This window comes from Phaseolus vulgaris, chromosome 10 (assembly GCF_000499845.2).
Source record: "Phaseolus vulgaris cultivar G19833 chromosome 10, P. vulgaris v2.0, whole genome shotgun sequence".
NCBI lineage: Eukaryota > Viridiplantae > Streptophyta > Magnoliopsida > Fabales > Fabaceae > Phaseolus > Phaseolus vulgaris.
In genome coordinates this window covers 22573171-22596618 of record NC_023750.2, presented here as the reverse complement: position 1 = coordinate 22596618, position 23448 = coordinate 22573171, and the positions used below count along the sequence as shown (strand labels likewise).

Here is a 23448-nt window from a genome sequence, read left to right as displayed (position 1 = left end):
TTGAAATTTTATTGTTTCAAAAGCTTGTGATCATGAAAGTTTTGTGCACCATTTGAGATTTCCTCTTGTAGAGACCTTTGTGCCTTTCTCCAGTTCCGTTGAGAGCATTTGAGAGCTTTGTTCACTCCCATTTTAATATTTGGTTTGTTTGAGAGAGCTTCTGTGTGTGAGGATCAAAGAAACCATTTCCATAAAATGTTTAAACTTGGAACCAATGCTTGGAGGTAAGCCATAATTGATTACCATTCTTAATACACATAACCAAAAATTGATTATGACTTCTTTTTAAGTGGATAATCGATTATAGGTATATTTTTTAAGCAATAATCGATTATGCAACACGTTTTATTACATGCATAATCGATTAACCACATATTTTCACTAAATAATCGATTATGTAGTGTGTTTATCTTGATCCATAATCGATTTTGCAAAGTATTTGAACCCATAATCGATTAATAATTGCATTTTTTGTTGTGCATAATCGATTTCTCCTATGTTTTTTAGCTTTAACTGATTATGGAGTGTATATATTGAGGTTGATAATCAGTTAAGGACTAAACTTATTTTCTTTGACTTAGTTTGAGGTTGGTAGTTACCTGTTGATGTTCATTTTAGGTTGATGTTGGTGTTGGTGCTCTCTAGCTCCTTTTACTTTTCCTAATCTAGTACGTTTGAGTTTTTTTCCTTCAATATGCATATGTTTATATTGTTTATGTTGTTAGTGATTTGTGTTTTTTTTTGTGAACATGGTTATAATTTTGTTTCCAGTAGGTATATTTTTAATTTCCATAACTACAACATTTTTTAATAATAAAAAATAGTATCTTTTCTATATATGATATACATTGATATTGATTTTGCTTAAAATTTTATAGTATATGTTTAATATTGAAAACATTATTGTTGTTATGTTTATATTGAATTTGTTGTTATGTTTATATGAATATGATTTTATGTATTATAATTAGTTATAATTTTATTTTATTTTTGTGTATTATAAGTATTTGTGATGGTAACCCTAATGCTTAAAAACCCTAATCCTAACCCTATTGTAACCATATTCCTAACCCTAACATTAACACTAAACCTAACTCTAATCATAACTTTAACACTAACCCAACCACTAACCATGATCCTAATCCTAATCATATACCTAACCCTAGTACTAACCTTAACACTATCTCTAACCCTAATCCTGCTTTAGTTTGAACATATGGATTTTACATAATTGAAGTTGTAATATTATTATTATCTTTTTGTTTTTGAACATGTGGATTTTACATAATTGAAGTTGTAATATTATTATTTTCTTTTAGTGTTATGTACCTTATGTTTAATTGTCACTCCTTTTGTTATTATTTTATTTTCTCATATGGTATTATTTTGTGAATGTAAGTTAACTTTTTTTCTAATATGTTTCAAGTTTACTATCCATGGCATCTTCATCGACGAAGAGGCAAAAAAACTCATAAGAGTAAAGCCCCAACAGATGATGTTCCAGTTCCTACTACCAAACCAATGGGGATTGAGGACGTTTTGTATTATTCGTGGTATTTCCGTTCGAAACGCCAGATGGTTGCATACGAGAAACGATATTTCAGTCTATGGCTTGGACTTGATGAATAAGTCATCAATCATGCTAGGGTGGAATCACCATTTCAAGAAGAAAACTATGAAGAAGTTGAATATATTCTCGGTAAATGGTGTCTAGCAACTTGGTAGGCATGACGAGCAAGATGAAGAAGCTAATGAATCCCCCATGATGCGCCAACGTTAAACCAAAATTTTTGGGCGGGATTCAAAACATCCAGAAAACTATAATGAGCATTAGGCTAGAGGTACACAAAATTAGACATGTTTGACACAGTTTTTGACCGGGCTTATCAAAGGATGGACTGGCTGGAAGAACGAATTAATCAGATTGAACGTCGTCAACAACAGTGATTATATTTTTAATGTGTTACTGTTATTTTTCATCCTAAGAATTAATTAGATTGAACGTCGTCAACAACCGTGATTGTATTTTTAATGTGTTACTGTTATTTTCCATCCTATTACATTTTGTCAGTTACTTATCCTATTCTAGTGGTGGATCTGAAAATAAATGTCTTTAATATTCCTTTTACTACATTTCAATTTATTTTGAAAAAAGTATTTTACTATTTTCAATATTACAATTCCTTTTATAACGAAAAATGTAATTTTATGAAAATTTTCCATATTCCGACAAGGATAACTAACTCGTATTTTTTTCAAAAATAGTTATTCAACGCTACTAGAATAATTTTCAAAATTTTAATTAAGTTAAATATTTGATTAATAATAATTTAATTTAAATATATATAATTTATATATTTTTAAGTGAAATATTTGATTAATAATATTATAATTTAAACAAATTTAGTGTATAAATAATTCATCTTATACACCTTGTTTGAAATAAATAACATTTTGACATGACATTCTATAACCAAAATATATATATATATATATATATATATATATTGATTAGAACAATAGTTTTTCTCACACCTTTTTATAACATTAGAGGTTAAGGAACCTCTAGGGATCTTTGAGATAATTCTGTTGACTTAGTAGCAACAATTACACACACAATCAAACCAATATCACATAATTTTTAGTAAATAATTAAAGTTATATCTAAGTGAAATAAGAAAATCAAATCCTATATACATAGAAACAAAAGTTGAGGGAATATTAACAAAAGGAAACAAAAATAGAAACTTTAGCTGTCAAAAATGGAGATTATAAGAAGTTTTAAAGAATTTCACTTTCAACTCTTGGTGTTAGTGACAAAGCAATAATAAAGATTTGTGTGAGAAAACATGTTGTAAAGGATACTATTATTAAGTATTTAGTTTACTTTTCACAGATTTTGGGGGAAGTAAAATACAATTTTATTTCAAATAAATAATTTATAATAGTATTAAACAATAAATTAATATTATAAAATTGGAGAAGACGAGAAATTAAATTTTCATAAAAGTAGTATTTATTTGTTATATTTTTTATAAAGTTTTAAATGCAACATGTCGATAATAAACATGTAATAGGAATGTTTAGCAAGGGCATGGAATGTGAAAAAAATTCAAATTGCCCATGAAGTTAGATTTATGTGAATATATGGTTTTGTTCTATGCCTTTATAAGGTGTGGAAAAAATTCAAATTGGCCATGAAGTTAGATTTTTTTTTATTGTAAAGTCTAAAATATATTTTTGAATTTTATAATTTAAAATATATTCTAAATTATGAAATTCAGAATGCATATTTTGATATAAATAAGTATTTCAAACTAAAATATCAAACTTGACTAATTTATATCAGATTGACCTATTGAAAAGTGAGTTTAAAAGATGAAAGTCCTGCATTATATTTGACCCTTTTCCTCTCCCTTACTTCTCCATGTCTAAGCCTTCACTCTCATAACATTAGAACAATGATCATTCATTGTTAATTGTTCAGCAACTTATGAAAGTCTTAAGCACTTGCTTCTCTACACAAGCCCTTTTGTGTCAGTTGTTACTACTTTAACTACAACCACTTCATTGTTCTTCTGGTGCAATTTAGACTTTTTTTCACATCTCATATAGATACAAGAACAAACTGTCAAAATCGGCTTTTCCTTCCTGCACTATATAATTTGGCACCTCCTGCACTTTACAAATTTTTTAAATGTCTAAAATATCCTTGGAATTTTGATTTGAAACAAAGGAGTGCGAAGCTTGATTTTGGAAATTGGGTTCCGAAAATACTTTCCAGAATAAGAAATCTGGAATTTTAATTTGAAACAAAGGAGTGTGAAGCTCTTTCTTTGTGTGTATTTTGTTTTTTGCAAAATGATTGAAGCATAGTAGCATGTAGAAAACTTTGAAGCATCATGCAAGCACAAAAATGACAGGAAGAAGATTCGTGAATTGGAAATATAATAATGAGAAGAATCATTGAATGTAAAGAACATCCTTCGTACTCTCTTTTCTTATCCTTCACTTCCTTGTTCTTCAATATCAAAAGTTGAGAATGGAAGGTGATAGTCAAAATCAATATATCCCTTATTGTTTGAATTTCCTCACTTGATTGATGAAATACCTACTGAAATTTAATTAAGTATGCCAAGTGTATGACTCTTAAAAACCATCACTAACATCGAAAAGTAAATGCATAATGCTCACTCAATATCCCCTTTTTCATCAAGAAATACACTTATTCATGAATGAAGAGTCATTTCATTTCTTCATTCCCTATAGATAAAGCAACTAGTGATGAGGTGAAACAACTTATTCCTTTTTTAGAGAAAGAAAGTTCTTTTCCACCACACTTGTTAAGAATTAAGATAGATATTCAAAAGGGTGTCATTCTTGAGTGTTCTATTAAGAAAACCAACACTCCAACTACAACTAAACAGAAAACCAACAGTCCTTCAAAACCTTTGAATCCTTGACCATGTTCTTTTCCAGCGGTGCATTTTAGGTAATGAGAGGGTTGAAGTGAAGATGAGGAAGCTGGAGATGATCACTTGGAAATCTTTGCAGCCAGTTCTCTGACCAGCTTAGCAGCTACCATGGCAGTCATTCCATCGACAGTATCGCGTTGAGGGTTAAATTCGACCACGTCTCCGGCAACAACATCACCTTCAAGATTGTGCAGGATGTTGAGAACATCACGGAAAGAAAGGCCTCCTGGTTCTATGTGAGACACTCCTGGAGCAAAGGCTGGATCTAGACAATCCACATCTATTGAGATATATACACCTTTAACACCTTCCCCTAGTTTCTGCAAAAGCAAATCCCCAGGTTTGCATGTCACAAAAGCACTAAATCTCAAAACAGAAGATGATATTAAATTCCATCAGACACAATATTTTTGCTTGAAACGAATCCTCCGGCGGAAACAAATGCACACAAACCTTGCATATTGGAGGCATACATAGGATACAGAAAAGCAGAAAAATCAACTCTCCAATGATGGTTATAATTGTTATTATCATCAAATAAAAAGTTGTTCATCCATGTAAAATGATTGAAGTTTCTTAAATATTCAAACATTTCAGTGACAATGTCAACAGATACCCTCACCCTTCCTCAATTGCAGAACACAATTTGATTCAGGTGGAAAGGTATCACTAAAAAACTGCCAACTTCCCGAATGTTTCCTAAAGGTGACAACGTTAAGGAAATATCAATTGATCAGTGAATACATTCCAACATGTATGACTATGCCTTGACATCAACCAGGTAGTCAATATGGATATAATATATAAGGTTTATAAGTCATGCTTGATAGATGGAGAGTGACATGAAATAATGTGTAGGTATGTTTGTGTTATATAAAAGAGGAAAAGAGGGATAGAAAGACCAGATTTTCTAAGAAGTGGCGATCTCTTGAAAATGTCCGCATTTCATATTGCTCAACTCCAAATTTTTTGGCTTGTGCACGCCCTTCAGCTGTTATTGATCTTATACCAACCTGAAATAGATTGATGAGTTAAAAGCAGCAAGAAGAATACTAATATATATCTTGCAGAACAAAGATGAAGAATGAAATATTTACTATCATCCACGACACGAGGAAGAGAAATAATATCGGATATTATATAAAACAGAAAAAATTACATCAACTTAACTACTGAAACAAATTAACAGCAAAATTTGCAGACTAAGATATAAGTCAAAGAACCAAAGCTAAAGAGATCATGCCATCTGTTCTTGCCCATCATTTATCAGATAAATTCACTCCAAGAGACATTCATTTCGATAGCATGGTTGAATATACTAAACTAAGTTGAAAAAAAAAAACATGTTTGCTTAGTAAAGGGTTCTAGGGAAATCAACTAACAAAGTGTTCTATCTACTTTCTGGTCAAATTACACACTGTGCAAAAAGGAATCATAACAATGGGGATTGGATTCCTTCATTTGTGAAATCAGATGCGTGAAGGATTAAGCACATCATCTATATGTCCTACGCCTATATTGGTTGTCATCTTTCAGTGGTTCCTGATGATCACATCTTGATTCCTGATCAAGTTATATTTAACATCTAAACAAAATCCCACCTATTTTACAAAAAATAATCAAACAAAGTGCATAAATTAACAGAATATAAACGCTAAATGAGATGAAAGTTATCGAAATGCCTTAATAAATTAAACCATTTATGTTACAGACAAACATAAATCTGCAAACATCGAAGAATTGCCTGCAAAAGTCGCCGAACATAGTCACCCTCCATGACTCGAGCAAAAGAAGAAGCATGTGAATAGATGTTTCCTTCGAAAGCATCATAGTTATCAGGATGTGCATCAAGATGAAGAACATCAACAGGCCCTCCAAGCTTCTCCGAGACAGCTCGGATAACGGGAAATGATATTGAGTGATCACCACCTAAAACTAAGGGGCGTAATGGATCCTGTAATAATGTAGACACTGTGAGAATTAAGCAATTCGAAGTTCAAACAGAAAGTTATCAGATATGAGAATATAAAAATTTATGATAATTCAAGTGATAGTAGATTTGATGGAAAGAATGCCATTATTTTCACACACAAAAAACCTAAAACAAGTCAATTTTTTGGAGAATTAAATCCAATAATGAAATACAAGGACCTTCAAAGATTTTCTCTTGTCATGTTACACATGGATCCTTCCCTACTCATGTTCAACAATTGCCAAGAAGCCATTATTCATTTCAAACATATTTATGATTGTAAGTTTAACTGGTTAATCTGGATTGAAGACCAGCAGATCTATCTCTGTTTAAAGACCCAAGTAAACGCAGTTTTCTAAGATCAATATACCAAATTCATCAAACAATCCTTGATGAAAGTGAGCTTTCAAAACTAATGCCAATACTAAACCTAAAACATAAGCTAATAGTAACTAGTTACACCTGCATTCACACTACGAATGACCAGCTTATAGAAACAGTTGTAGCATGTAGAAAAGGGAGCATCAGTTGTCCTCAAATGCAATTCCATAATTATAATTTAATTAATTACAAAGTCCTCAAACAAAAAATTGATAACAAGAACACAAGATAAACAGAGGAATATGAAGCATAAAAAATCATTACTTACATACTAGGGTAAGATACAATCAAGCTACCAAAGTACTAGAAAAGTAAAACACTTAAAATAGTTTTTCTTTTTGTCACTTTTTTGCAATCTTTATCGAATGTAAATCATTATGAACTGAAAATAATGAGGAAATATAAACAAAAAATGAAGAAATGACATATACTGCATGTCGTGGGACATGTGATTTAATAATTCCAAATAATGTTACAGTATTCAAATCACAAGCTCACAAAATTGAAAATTTACCTCATCCATCACTAACTTTACAGATTCCCCAATTACATTCATTAATCTGTGATCATCTACCCCACAATCTCGAATTTCTTGAATTGGGACATCACCAACATCAGTTAGAACCCGTGCATCTTGTAACTCCTTGCCTGCATAATCAGAATCATCCTATTATAAGCTACATATTATCATAATCTACCAGTAATTGCAGACCAAAAACAATAATAATGAGGGCACTGTGAAGTGACATTGCAAGTGATCATATATCCCATGAAATAAGTTGCTTCCATGACCACTGTAGATTCACAGACAAAGAATAACTAGATACAGGTGAGCAGGCATCATTACAGAACTCCATGCTATCCTAGGAGAATACAACCAAAAGAGAAGGGAGGTAACTGAAATCCGAACAACATAAAATTCCAGAAGTTTTAACAACATAAAGAGATATCATCCATAATTTCAAATTTCCAATTGGATGAGTTTAGCTCTTGAATTGTATACAACGATAACTTGATGCAAATAACCAATTACCATTTGAATGAGTTTACAAAGCAAACTTTAACCTGTGCTAAAACCAAAAACATTTCCAAAGATTTCTACTATCCAAAGAAAACCATATGACTATACCTTCCTCAGTTGTTGAGTTTGTGCTACCGCACCAAATGGCCTCCCTAATGCGAGGAGGTGCAAATGCAGGTCCTTGAAGGAAAGATGAATTATGTCCCAAAGGAACTCCAAGAAGAGTTGAAGTTGCTTTAGCGCCTCCCAAAGCACGCACAAGTTCTCCCTGGAGAAAAAGAGAACTCCCACATTTACATTACTTTCATACACAGCTCAAACAAAATCACTGAAATAAAATATAAAATTGTGGGACAAAAGAAACAACACTAAACAAACACAGATTCAGGAAAGAAGGATAAAAATAAATATGACTTGCCTTTAGCTTCGCTCTTTCTCGAATAAGTGTAAGTGAAGCATCTATGACACCACTTTGGCCTTTCTCTAGCATAGCAGCAGATACTTTTGCTGCATTTAGTGTTGGCATGCTACGGATGCCTCTACGTATTATAATCGACATCTCTGTATCAAACAAACAAAACAATTAATATATATATTTAGAGGACAAATATTTATACCAATTTTACTCATTACATACTAATGGACTTTTTATTGAAGAGAAATGAACAGAAATTTGCAAAAGTCAATTCATACTTTAGAGTGTATTAGTGTCAATGACACCATATACACATCCAGTATACAGAAATGCGGTAAATCAAGGGACCATTCAGTTTTAGAAAATATTCAGTAAAAAATATAACACATTATTTTCACTTTATTTTTTGTTCTCAATAGTGTCTATAGGAGACCAAAAGAGCAACTTTTTAATATTTCAAGTTACTTGTACAAACTTTTGAACATGGGAAACAAAGTGAAAACATGGTGACATTTAAACGATTAAAAGTGAAAGCAAATAAAAACAGAAAACATTTTTCCCAGATCAAACCTCTTCTCAACCTAAAACCCTAAACCCAGGAAACACAGACATGTGACTCAAGCCACTGGCATACATCATACAAACAATCTATTCAACCTCAATGTTGATCAGAATGTTTTTCTTTTATTCTTTCTCCATATTAAAACCAAACATATTATCTATTTAGTTGTTGACATTAACATTAAATAAAAGTAACATGTAGCAGCAGGAACATACACTAAAAAATGAACAATACAGGGAAGGAAAAATGAGTATATGAATCATGTCTTCTTGAAGCAATATATATGAAACCAACATGCAGAAACAAGAACTATTAGCGATCGGAATTAGAAAAACATTCCTTTTGCTTTGTTGATGCACTATATTGATTATACAAGATCATATGCTTTCAAATGCAAGTGTGATCAAAATCCATGTAAGTACGAGAGCGAAGAGTTTTATAAACAAGTACTCAAAATTTCTTTAACTTGGACACTTCTTCCAGTAGAGTATAGGAGTTGAATACTCCAACCTATATAAGTATTCTCCAAGATTTACATGACATCATAAGATTCTAATGGGCATCATGTAGGAATTTTCGTCATGGAGAGTCATAAAAACTTAGTCTTGAACAATCAAGCCAGGCAGGATCATTTGGGCCAGGATTTGATTCAACTTGAACAAGGACTGGCACCTTTCCAAGAGAGAAAGGGCAGGGTTGTTTCGAACAAGCTGTAGGAGGTGTTCTAATCGAAGGGTTTCACACAAGGAGACAAGTAACGAGTGTACAAAGAACAAAAGAGGCCTAAAAGTGGGATTTTAAAGGGTATCTGAATCTGACTTTGCTGACAAACAGGATAAACATCGCTCGACAATGATCCATGAAAGTAAGTTTCATTGTTTGTTCTCTTACAGGAACAAGATGCCAACCTTTTTTAGGAGGCCTAAAAATGGGGTTGTTGTTAAGGGGTACCCGAATCTGAGTTAGTTTACAAACAGAATAAACATGGCTTGACAATGATCTATGAAAGTAAGTCCCAGTGCTTGCTCATTGACATGAAATGGTACCACACATTATGCAATAATAACAAGAATCAACAATTGAAAGCTTTAATTTTTTTCATTATGATTTATTGAAAGGCAACAACATTCAGTGGAAAAGTTTCTCCTAAGTCCTACATATATAAAAAAAAAAAAAAGTGGGAACAAGCAAAATTTTATGCATGTAGATATTGAAGGATTGAGTTAGGGCTGATAAACAGAGAGAATAAGAAGAAGGGGCTCACCGTTAGTGAAGAAGATGACGTGTGGTTTTAGTCTGAGAAGGTTCAGAGTTTTCGCGTCACAGAGAGAAATTGTGTTGTGTTCTTTCTCAGCTTGTGTTTTGTTTTGTGTGTAAGCACCGAACCAAATCTGCCAACTCACCAATCACGTTCTTGCATCAATAAAATGATAAAGTGTCTTATTGTAAAAAAAATGTGAACTGCATGTGTTTTCATTGGCTAAGAAAAACTTTGATTTTTTTGGGTGAGTCAAAAAAAAAAGGTTGCTCAGAAGAAAGTTTGAAACACCCCAGAAGGTGAAGAGTAATTGACCCATCAATCACCAGAAGCTTCCTCACAGCAACCTTGCAATGCACCAGCCGGGAATCGAACCCGGGTCTGTACCGTGGCAGGGTACTATTCTACCACTAGACCACTGGTGCCACTTGTTTCCTATCATACATAACATTATAATATAATTAAAATATTAATGTTATTTCTTAATTGCTTTAAAGGAGGGAAAAGTTAATAGAAAGTGCAGAAGTAGCTTTCTTTTTTGTGTACTTACCCAAACACTTGCAAAAATGTGATGAGGCTGTCAACATCATGAAGAACAATTCTATAATTTCACAAATTCCGGAAAGGTATATTTCTACTTTTTATTTGTATATTAAGAACTTAATGTTACCAATGATTCTCGGATAAAAAACAAATAAACTTGAGGACCTAGATTTATCAAAAACCGCAAAAAATGACTTTCTCTATCGCGGTTAAGATACCTTAACATATAATTGTAACTGAAGAAAGTTTGAGGAGTTATATATATATTATTTATCAAATTGTAAATACTGAATAATCAATTATATATTTGTTTGTTTATTTTCACTTTGGTTATTGATTTTTTTATTAAAAGATTCAAAAATTATAAATATACATTGATTTCAAAAAGAAAAATCAATAAATACTAATATGTTGATATTTTTTATATTTTTTACCGATTTGAATGTAGTAGATTTCTCTTTATTCTTCCTCAACAATTAGATGTTTACATCTTTAAAAATTCAACTCAACTTTCTAAAAATATGGAAAGTGTCTTAGGGTAGTGTTTAACAAATTTGGGAACATTCTAGCAACTTTGGGAAATTGTCTAGTAAGTATAGGGGACAATCTAGTAATTTGAGATGACTGTCTAGCAATTTTAGGGGATTATTTAGCAAATATGTTCAAGGGATTATCTAACAACTCTAAAAGTGTCTATTAATTATGGAAAGTTTTTATCAATTTTGGGGGTATTGTCTACCAATTTTGGGGGATTGTCTAGAAATTATAAGGAGTTATCTAGCAACTTTGAAAAGTGTCTATCAATTTTTGGAAACTCTCTATGAATTGTGGAGTATTGTCTAACAATTATAGGGTACGTTTAGCAACTCAACTCTCATCAAGTATTAATATCTCTCTAAGTTAAAACTTTTTAACCTTAAGAACTCTTCAAATAAATAATAGAACACTCTCAAAGAGAACACATAGAAAACGTACACAACTATAACTTCACAATTTGAAAAATTACAATAGTTCAACGCTCAACCAAATAGACTAGACGCTCATTGTAGCTCTTTTGTATTTTTAGCAAGATTACTACCATGGCTTTCTTTTAACTCTATTGTTAATGTTCTGTTTTCTTTTCAATTTTTTATTTAATGATTCTAGTGTATTGTTTTAGATTTCATTTGTTTTAACTATTCTTCTTCAATTTTTGTTTTGTTTTTTTTTTACTGTTTTCACCATTTTTTATATTGTTTTGAAATGTTTTACTGTAATATACGATCTAGTTATGTTTTACTCTATTTTTCAGTCTTTTTGCTCCAAACGATCTTATTTTGTTGATTAGACTATGATCGTCTAGAGGATCGACAAGGAGTTATGGTTTTTTTTCTATCAATTGGGCAAGAAGTTCTCTAACGCAAGACAAGCTAAAAATAAGTGATGGACATGAGATGCTTGTTTTGGAACATTAAGGTATGGCAAACCAGAAAAGTGAAAACATGTTGGATATATGTTGCAGCTTTACAAACCTCAATTTATTTTCCTTGCTAAGCCTGTGACTCCTTTCACCAATCATCTTGAGTTTTTTTAGAGATTTAATCTTTATTTAATTATTTTTTTCTAATAGAATCACTAATGTCTCCTAAATCTAGTGTTTGGCTAATCTGATGTTGAACTAAAGTGAAATTTCTAATCCTTAATTTTTAGTTGTTTATAGTGCTTTGCATGGAAAATCTTTTAACTTTACAGGTGTTTATGTTGCTAACTCCTACTCAGTTAGAAGAAATCTTTGACAGAATTCGTGTAAGTTGCAAGGTCTATGGTGCATCCTTGGTTACTTTATGTAATGCAAAAGATTGTAAAGAAGAGACTGCTCTTAATCAAGTTTAATCACGGGATTAACTTCAATTGTCTACATTCTTTGCCTTTATCTATTTTTTATTAAGAGTAAAATGGAAATTTCACCACCCCTATGAAAATGCAGGAAGTAATTATAAAGGTGCAAGAAGAAATTTCCCAAATTGGATCATGCGTCCCAACCAAATAAAAACCCTAGAAACGAAACAAAGACTGTCGTCGAAGCCGTGAAAGGTGCTGCCATCACAAGGTACACAAATGCATCACCGCAAGGTACGTCGACATCATGAGGAGCGCCACCGCAATAGGCATAGCCACGAGTAACTTCTGGATGCTGTAATCCGAAAAGGGATTTTACATTTCATAACTAAAAAGAAAACATCAATAGATTGCATGATAAATTTATTTTAAGAAGTATAAATGATGTGAGTTGATTTTAAATTCATTAATTTGGTGACACTTTCTTATAATTAGGATCAAATTCTTTAAGCATTTAGGTGAAGATTCTAAGGAAAATCCCCACTGGACATTAACTTAATGTTAAGTAGATGTGAAGGTTTATTTTCAAAGACCAAAGGTAAAAACACAATTTATAGGTGATGAATGATGAAGACAAGGTGCGACACAAACAAGGAGGCTTAAGGAAACATCAATGGAGTTCAATGCCTTCCAAATGATGAACCAAACTCATGAACATGAGTGTCATCTCCTTACACAACAATTGAATGGAAAAGAAACAATAACAAGCACATGAACAAGATTATATTACGGAAATTAAAAGGAGAACAAGATAACAACATTGAACCGAATAGAAATACATCACAAGACAAATGAACCGATTAAAAGGAAGAACAACACAATCTAACCGAATAGAAATGAAGAACAAGACAAACGAACCAATTGACATTGAGTATAAGCTGCGGAAATGGAAATGGAAATGGAAAGATGAAGCAAGAAGGACTTATGTGGTTGAAGTCATGGAAGGGAAGAACACACCACTTGGAAGGTGACCGATCCAAGATAAGTGCAACAATGCCGCCACTTGAGAGCTTCACAAACACTCACAATATGAGACCAGATTAGGAGAAACAATTCTCACAACTCACACAATTTGTGTATAGTAACTTTACTTTAAATTCATTGCCAATGTTAATGTTTACAAAAGAACCAAGCTCCTCTTTATATAGAAATAGTTGACCAGTCATGAATAGGCAAAGTACATGAAAAGGCATTGCAAATGAAGAGGCAAGGTACATGAAAAGACATTGCAAATGCCGCCCCTTTTAAGTCACTTCCTATCCTAGAAAAAGTGACTTTTCCTACTACTTCCTTTTTAATGTTTTATCTTAAATCTATTCTAAAGATATTAATTGGGCTTGGGCCTCATTTTGAGAAGACTAATAAGAAGAACTTCAAATGCTTTGAGTCTTGTTCATTTCTTCTATTGATAAAGTCTTTATTTGCTTGTTGAGATGACCCTTCAAGTATAGCATTCTTGATCATCTTCATATATTTTTGGGTCACATCAATAAGAGTGTTAGAAGAAAATATAAAGATGCAAAAAAAAATATATGGAAGTGCACGAAGAAATTCCCATTGCTCTTTTACACTAATGTTTACGTACAACTTACTATATACTACATAATTAAGTTATCATGTATAAATATGCTTATTTAAGTGTGTCTCATTGGGAATTTATATTTTGAAGAACGATATTATTTTATGGTTTGTTTCTTAACATGGAAAGTGAAATATTAACTTGATAACTTTAATGCAAAACTGTGGTTTGGTTAAAATATAATCAAGTTTTTTGGTTCATCTAAAGTATTAAATTATTAATTATTTTTCTTCTTACTAATGTTATGAAAATATGCAATGTCTTATATAATAAACTTATTTAATTTTCAAATAGTTTATGTTAGATTTATCCTAAGACATTTAGTTTTTCATTAAAACTATTGGAACTATCCTTATATGTTGGTAAGGAACTTTCTTAAACTTGGCATATTAATTCAATACTACGTTGTGTATTAAATATGAATAATAGGTCATGTGGGTATATATGATTCCTAGAATTAAGTTATAACGTATTTTAAATTTTCTCAAATAACTTCTTCCTAATTTCAAATGGGCTATTTTAATAAAAAAAAAAAACTAATATATACATATATTATATTATGTTGCACTTTTTTAGATGAGTTATTAGACACTCAATAATGGAATAAAACTTTCAAGATTTACTAAAGTATTTTTACAAATTACTAGTTTAAATTTTTTAAAAATTTGAAGTTAAATTTATATGAATCCACTTTTAGTAGTAAAGCTTCAAAATTTATTGTTGAATTTTTTAGTATTTATTGTAAGAAGTTTGGTTACAATTATTTACCTAAAAGGAATACATATCCAATATATGTTGTCTAAATAAAAGTTTTGGCATTTACATGACATGTAAGATCAAAAGTAATTTACAAAAATAGTACATAATATAAAGTTAATATCAGAACTCATGTAGTATGATACATAGTACATTAATAAGATTTATATCAGTTATATAATCTATGTCTAAAATAACCAACTTAAAAAATGTCTTTTCTATCAATGACACTCTCATAATGAAAGACAACAAATAGTATGAACACCCAAAGAATCCTAAACTAATATGTAATAACATAAGGAACATGTGTGAAATTTAAAAAGTTAATAATTTTGTTGAGACATTTGTTGTTTTTAGGCTGTAAAGAAAATGGGATTTAAACATTTTGCAATGGGATTTTTTTTTTAAAAGGAAGTTAAATCATGCATGCACAACAAATATAAAGTTGAAAAATTAGTTATGTTCTATCCCTAAGAAAAAGGGAATGATTACGTTAATGATGCTATTATCTTTCATTCAATGACAGATACAGGTAGATAATTTAGGACTACCATTTTATTTGATGAGACTGATAGTTTTTATATCTTAAACTCTGTTTTCCTTTTGAGATAAATTCTTTCTGGTATATAATTATGTCTATCTCTTATAGAAACAAATAAAAAGTATAAATTGAAATTGAATTCATAGTTTCTTTTTGGATTTTATTTTAATACTTGTCTTTTCAATTTTATCAAGTGTAAAATGAAAATCTCAATTTTAACAGTTTTAAAGGCAAATTAACATAAGGACTTAAGTTACAATTAGATCAGAAAGAGAAACTTCTGCAGTTATACTGCAAAGTTTATATATGATGTACTATTATGCTGAGATCATTCAGGAAGGAGTAGGTCTCTGAAGTGAATCATGCACTTTACAATAAATGCTACAATAATCATAGACTAAGTTCAACTAGTCCATTACTGAACAACTTTAAATCCCCGTTATTCTCTTCAGAACAACACATTTTGGAACCCAATCCATGTCCAAAATACTCAATTCAACTAGTTCCATCATTAAATTATTCGATTTGTTGATCAAGATGTCCAGTACTCAGTAGTCAGACCACACTACGGATAATTAGTAGAAACAGATTGAAATGTCAGAACTGAATTTGCTACTACTTCTGCATTTAGCTCTCCATTTTTTTCTCATTTCTGACTCCTCAAAATCATCTTTTTTTAAAATATCAAATCAATAGAACAGTGTCTGAAACTTTACCAAGAAGATCAATAAAAAACAGATACAAGGCAACACAAACGGCTGTCTTTGATTTATATCAATCTAGATATCATCTCCTTTGTCTTAGTATTTACAATTCCACGAACTTCTCTGCATGACCCGCTGCTCCTGCTCTTTCTGGACAAATCTGCCATGACCATGTCAAAATCATGGTTTTATAGCCCGAAATAGTTATCAAAAGTAGCAAAAAACCAATTCATTTTACGAATGCATCAAGTGTAACTACATAAACACTCACAAAAAATGCAACCTTACGAGATCTAAATCTAATGCATTCATAATTCTGATGGCTAAACAACGTTACATCTGTATGTATTGAAAAAGTTAAATATATTAAGACAAATTCGTACCATTGTTGGTTTTTCCTGAATTCAGTAAGCACAGGATATATGTTCTCAAACGCAGTATACGTCTCATCTCTCACCTAAAAATGTAAACAAAAAACAGTTAAAATCCAGTACAAAAAAAAAGGCAGAGGAAATTATAAGGGGAAATTATAAAGCAAAAGATATCACCTTAGCTCCGGTTAGAACAATTTTTCCAGAAACAAATATAAGTAAGACTATTTTAGGTTGCTTCATACGGTAGATTAGACCTGGAAACAGCTCTGGTTCATACTACCACCACAAACAAGCAAAGTATCAGCAAATATCCATCATTCTCCTCTACTTCAATTCAAAACTTTAGATTAAGCACATGCATAAACATAACAGAAGATGCCCCTCTCCACAATTTATACTTCCTTATGTTACTTTATCACACGAGCATAGTGATTTATAATAATATTAGTCCAGTTTAACCATTACACTCTTTTAAATTTTTCGAACTCATAAAACCTTTCCATCCTTTATGCTTTGCAACATAGTGCTTTAAACAAAATACAGTTTTTCCATAGGTTATTTTGACATCAAGTATATAATTCAAAAAGACATCCTTAAAATTGTTTAAGAGACCGCTAAAAGTCAAGATAGCCAAAAATTGATTGTGAAAACAAATAATAGTTATTTTAATAGTCAATATCAAAGATCCAATCCTAGCCCATGAATTGTTTTACCAAAAGTTAAAAAACTTACACTTGAGAAAGCACCATGAGAATATGCAAGACCCTCCAGTCGTATGGGGAACTTGACATCACAAGAGCCAACAATGTTCTGAATTTTGAAATCCTAAAGCACAAGACCAAAGGAATCATCTAGTAATCAAGCACTACATAGTTAAGCCAGCAAAGAACAATAATGGATAAAACAATTTCAGCAAAAATTATAAGGAAGAGCAAAAGCAATACCTTAAATTTGGCAGGGAAACCAAGCTTTTGGATGATACGAGCATACTGAAATGGGAAAATAGAAACATCAGAAAATATGTAAATTTTTCAGAGTGAACTCGACAATCATAACTGAATGAAGAGAGGAATCTGAAGATCAATATTAAACACATGCAAAGAAATAAAAAAAATCCAGCCCCCACAGTCTACTCAAAACAGGAAGAATAGTTTAAAAAACAAGCTACCAACAACATGGTTCAGTTCTCCAAAGCTTTAATTTGAGAAAAAAATCATTAATACCCACAGGATGACTGAGAAAGAAAACAAAGAACAGTAATATACCTTCCTGGCTGCCAATTTAGACTGTTGTTCACTCTTAGCTCCAGTACAAACCTAGTCAATGGTCATAAAAAAGTAAATCAAAGTTCATAAGAAAGAGAATCCCTTTACAAGGGCACCAAATTAATTTGCTTTTGTAATAAAAATTAGAGTTATGATGAAAAGCAGAAAAGAAAATTGCAAACCATAAGGCCTACGATATGATGCACAATTGAAATGTATTGTAAATTGCAATATTAATGCTAAATTATTAAAATAAGAGAACAAAAAAAAATGTAAAAATAAGTTTAGAAATAGAACATATCTTCTTTATTTCCATTTTGCATAAATTAGGCTGGGCCATTGAGGTTGCTCCATGCACGATCTCTCTTTTTCTCTCATCATGCTATACAGAACCAATTTATTCATGCAATTCTGACAGGTGGCAACTACGTTTGCAACCTCAACTCAATACTAGCACCTTCAATGATATACTTACGGAAAAGACAAGCCAACACCAGTTTGTCCATTGATTTGACACAGTTAATTAAAATAGAATTCAACAAGAGAACCACACAACTACGAATTAACATTGAACTAATTTGAAGACGGTGCTAAATACAGCAGAATGCACTACTCTAATCCATGGTAGTTGAATGGCGATACAAATTGTATCAGAGAGCTTATATTTTGAATTTAGTACAGTGAATCGTAAGATTCATAAACATTTAAAAAATGTAACATATAACTTATAAGACATATAAACATGTAAAGATATAATTAATAATCACAACCACATCCAAAATGAGTGGTTGTATCACTGGGCAGATTAGGTTAATGTTGTAATGTTTGGATTGAGCTGGGTTGTACGGCCCAACTCCTTTGATAAATGGAAAAAACAAATATTTGGGCTGATAAATGTTTGGCCCAAGGAGAACAAGAAAGAAAGAGACAACATTAGGGTTGCCTTCTCTCATGTGCACAGCTGCCTCTTGATTTTCAATGAGTGGTGGCTGTAGCTGCCGCTGCCTCTTTGTTTTCGCATGGGCGTCACTGCACTGCTAAAGAAACCATTCATGGCAATCGAAGTAAGGAAGAGCACAAATTGGTATGCATCTCTTCTAGCTCAGTTCACGCAATAGAACAAATCAGATTAGGGTTTTTTCAAACCGGGTCATGCGACCCCACCCATTTTGGAATGAGACCCAAATCCATGATTCAGGCTGTGTTTCTTGTTAGAATCATGATTCATGAGATTCCAAGTGTGATTCGAATGATACAACACTGATTTGGGAGCACAGGTGAGTTTTCCTACAATTCGTATCATAGGGATTGCAAATCGTATCGTGTATCGTCCAATACTTACTACCATGCTCTAATCTACAAGATAGACACAGTAGGATAAAAAGAAGTATACCATCTTGCCAGAAGCAAAAATAAGTGCAGTTGTTTTGGGCTCTCTTATCCTCATAATAACAGCAGCAAAACGCTGCAAGCAAACACATCACAAATATCAGTACATTATACCACCAACCAGCTAGAACTAGCATATATAGTACAAATGCTAATTAATAATTCTGCATAACACTAGTACAGACTACAGTAACATACTAACATGTAGAAGATATCACATGGGATATAAAAATTAGCAATCTTAGACTAACCATACTTTTGTGATCCAGATAAGAACAACAAAATTCAGAAAGCAGAATAGATGACTGCACAACTACCACCAAACTTTATCGTAATTCAGATGCAAAATCAGAAAAAGAAACATATATACATGCACAATTGCGCAGATAACAAATGTTAGTGAAACTTGCCTTGGGATTGTACTCAGCATTACGAGCTTGTAGTGCAATTGTTTTGAGGTCCAACTTACAGTCCAAATTGACGGTGGACACAATATTTCTGGCAGTACAAACAACTTGATCTTTAAATTACACATCATTTGCATAGTCCAAAGTAAGTTGTAAACAGAAGCAAAATTATTAAATAATACAATGTAAATTCAGGTAAAATCCTTAACAATCCAATGTAGAAGCAAAATTATTATACATTTCAACAAAAATTAAAGGAAATTAATCAAAAAGTAGCAAATTTGGTGTGAGGGTTAACCATCATCTCATTTGACCCATGTTTTACCACAAAGCGATCCCAACAATACCAGCTACAGTTACACCGCACAATCATCATCACTATTTACAAACTAAATTCTCTGCCAGCAGAATAGTGTTAAATTGAGTTACTGGATAGCTATTACTAGCAACACATCAGAAGTCACTTATTATTGTTATTACAAAAATGGGGCTAAGCCCACAACTGAAAACTTAAAATCCAGCCATCTAAAGCTTGCAATTGAAAGCAATAGGAAAAGAGAAGGATGTAATTTGTTGAAAGAAACAACGGATACTCACTGAAGGGTGGGCACGATCCCAGAAGGATGCTTCTGTAGATCCACCGGCTGGTTCCCTTCCAAGACTTGGTCAGCCATGAAACCCAAACCCAAACCCTAATTTACGCAGAGCTGGCCGCGACCAAAAAAGAGCCCACCACGTTGAACAGCAATTAGTAGCAAAGAAATTAGGGTTGGGATGTGCGCGTGGAGCGAATCGGAGTGAAGAGGTGTAGAGAGAGAGCGGGAAGGATTCGAAAGAAGAGTTCTTTTATATGAGAAATGAGATATATAGACACAGGATTTGGGAATTCTATGTTGTGATAGGTTTTGATACGAAGAGAGAGAGAGAGTTTTATATGTCCAGAGGATGTGAGGAAGAGAGAGACAGAGAGAGAGAGAGAGAGAGAGTGTGAAAGGACTGCTTACGTGAAAACCGCATTAAAAAAACGAAAATTGATGTGGCAGTGCGTGTTACGTGGCTGAGGGTAATATTGTCATTGGGATAGAAAAAAATGAATTTTGGAATTAGAAAATGGAGTAGAAGGAGAAAATGGAATATCACTTTTTAATTTAGGGTTTTTTCTATCAAAATTTAGGAAATTTAAGTTTTTGATTTAGTTTTATTTTTCAAAATTTAGGAAAGTTTAGTTTTTGTTTTTTTTTTTAAGATGAGTCATTAATGCTTAGTATATGTTCATGTAAGTTGAATTGAGAAATTCTTTAACGCAACTAAAATGGGGTAATGTCTAATATTATTAGGGTGGGGAGACTTTAGAGGGAGGGAGTGTCTAAGGCTACCAAGGGAAGGAACATCTAACCCTACTAGAGTTAGGGAGCGTCTAACCCTACCAGAGTTAGGGAGCGTCTAACGCCACTTTATTGAAATTGAAAACTTTGTGTTGTATGGATTGTAATAGTGTGATAGGTATTGTTTATCAGTGAATGTTGTGATATATCATATCAAGTGGTGGTAAGGAGAAACATAGCATAATAACATCATTTTATCTAACCTATACAAAAAGGATTTTTTTGTGGTAATTTGCATATTTTGTATACACTATGATATATTTTCCAACATTTTTGCCCTGGTAATAATCTTAAAGCAAAGCTTGATGTGTATGAAACACATGCCTGATTGGAATTGAAATTTGGGGACCTGCCTAAATATTATTTGAGGCAAAATACTTTATTTAGTTGTAAGGTCCGATTACCTTTTTACATGCCTTTTCTAGTCAAGCAAAGATGGGTGAGGGGAGGGTTTAAGTGTGGTTAGGGGGAGGGTCTAAGCGAGGATGGGGGGACTGTCTAAAAGAGGTTAGGGGGACTCTTTAAGCGAGGTTAGGGGGACTCTCTAAGTGTTTTTAGACGATTCTCTAAGCGAGGTTCGGGGAAGCGTCTAAGCAAAGGTGGGGATTGTCTAAGCGAGGTTGGGGTTTTGTGCTTAATTCATCTCATTGTCCTATCATACCAATAATCTTCATAAAATTTATGAAGGTTGTTTGGTCAATACAAGATATACTGGTTGTCACTTGTATATAATAAACCATATTATGTATCAAATTCCTTCTTCAAATTATGTATCAAATTCAACACCAACTCATTCCTCATCATTGAAATAAGTACTTCACATGATTTTATCTTTGTTATGCTCTACCGGTTGTTGGTCATAAAAGGCTTATGAAATTTTGTGATCAGTTTGTTGCTACCAGTTGTATTATTCCCTATTAAACAATTTAGCTTATTTTGCCCAATACAAATGCAATGTGACTTAATGATGTGAGTTGAATCAAGCATAGACACTTTAGGAACAAAATAAAGAGGCTTAAGGATAGTTCAATGGAGGACATTGCCTTCCAAATGAAGAGCCAAACTCATAAGAATCATGACTCATGAGTGTCATATCCTTATACACAACTATAGGGCGGAAATGGAAAGGAAAGCAAGATCAACACATAAACAAAAGTAGAAACACAATATAGAACAATTAAATTGATTAAAAACAGAAACTAACACATATGAACCGATTGAAAGGAGAATTAAGTGCTGGAAATAAAAGGAAACATAAAAGAATCAAGAACAAACGGTGGAAAATGAAGAACAACACAAAAAGTAACAAAAACAACCGATTGGAATTGCTAAAACATGATTCTAAATGGAAATGGAGATGGAAGGAAGAAGGAACTTAATTGGATGAAGACTTGAAGGAGATGGACACGCCACTTGGAGATGATGATACAAGATGAGTGCTAGTTGTCGCCACTTGAAGCCCTCCAAAGCTCACAAGATAAGACTTAGTGAAGGAGATCAAATCTCTCACAATTCTCTCTCAATTTGAGTAGAGTTTCCTTTCTTCAATTTCTCAATTCTGAATTTACAGGAGCATGGCCTGTCTATTTATAGTAGAAGACGGCTGAAAATGAAAAGTCACAATTCAAAAACTAGACTATTCAAAATTGGAGTCAAAACAAGTCACATGAGAAGTGTGACTTGCTTTCGTACTTTGGCACCTCCTAAAACTATATCTACACCTACTCTTTTATGTCACATGGAAGGTGTGACTTTGTTTTGTACATTAGCATCCCTTATTTAATATCTACACCTTCCTTTTAAAGTTCTACTAAAAACTACACAAAAATAATTACAAAAAGAGACATCCATTGATGCTCATTTATTAATGCTTGGCCTTGCTCCTCATGGGTTGGGCTTGGGCTTCTTGGACTTGGGCTTTTTGGGCTTGGGCCTCATCTTTTGAAAAGACTAATAAGAAGAACTTTAAATGCTTTGGCCCTTGTCCATTCTTCCTATTAATAACATCTATTTGATTCTCATCATTCCCCCCAAGTTGGAGAGAATTCGACCTCGAATTTAGTACTCCTGCATATAAAAAAGTCAATTTGCAATTAGATAAGAGAATGTAAGAAGAGATAGGCAAACTTGACTTAGCATTTAGAAACGTTGGAAGTTCAGAAAAAGAGGTCCTATAGGCAGACCATGTTGGAAAAGATTGTTTGGGAATAATGATATTCTTTGGAAAAAGTCCTCTTAAATGGTGAAAACCATTAGGAGGTATGAAAAAATCATCCTTAACAATCTTTAACCAATATGGTGTGGAAGTAGGCACCTTAGGTAATGAAAAGGACAAAGAAGAAGAATACCTTGGAGGCGTAGCACGAGTCAACAAAATTGATTTAGTAGTTAAGGTATTGTGACTCGGTTTATCACTTACTTCCTTTGCTTTCTCATTTTCTCTTTTAATTTTCATTTTTATTTGGTCCTCATGAACCTCTTGGGGAGAGAGGGGTTTTAAGGTAACCTTGCGCCCTTGGAAGGAAAAAGACATTGTATTGGTT

The 23448-nt window shown here is 32.5% G+C and overlaps 2 protein-coding genes and 1 non-coding gene across 4 annotated transcripts; all 3 read right to left on the bottom strand.

The window, feature by feature from the left end:
• Nucleotides 1-4143: 4143 nt before the first annotated feature.
• Nucleotides 4144-10462, bottom strand: LOC137818596 (arginase 1, mitochondrial). 2 transcript variants are annotated; one of them, XM_068622120.1, is made up of 7 exons: nt 10091-10462; nt 8268-8410; nt 7958-8117; nt 7343-7476; nt 6220-6429; nt 5378-5488; nt 4144-4795 (listed from the first exon to the last, which is right to left on the bottom strand). In XM_068622120.1, the coding sequence occupies exons 2-7, from the start codon at nt 8406-8408 to the stop codon at nt 4535-4537; spliced, it is 1017 nt and encodes a 338-aa protein (XP_068478221.1). In that variant the 5' UTR covers nt 8409-8410; nt 10091-10462; the 3' UTR covers nt 4144-4534. The 2 variants fall into 2 exon arrangements, with proteins under 2 accessions (XP_068478221.1, XP_068478220.1); XM_068622119.1 differs by having other exon boundaries at nt 7958-8113; nt 8264-8410; nt 10091-10417.
• On the bottom strand, nt 10439-10509 carry TRNAG-GCC (transfer RNA glycine (anticodon GCC)). The gene has a single exon. It is a non-coding gene; the product is annotated as a tRNA-Gly (tRNA).
• A 5350-nt stretch (nt 10510-15859) lies between these two features.
• On the bottom strand, nt 15860-20509 carry LOC137818419 (TATA-box-binding protein-like). Its single transcript, XM_068621840.1, has 9 exons — nt 20118-20509; nt 19524-19611; nt 19118-19189; nt 17725-17775; nt 17404-17448; nt 17192-17284; nt 16634-16735; nt 16469-16542; nt 15860-16245 (listed from the first exon to the last, which is right to left on the bottom strand). Coding segments are annotated over exons 1-9 (603 nt in total). The 5' UTR covers nt 20195-20509; the 3' UTR covers nt 15860-16244.
• Nucleotides 20510-23448: the final 2939 nt, after the last annotated feature.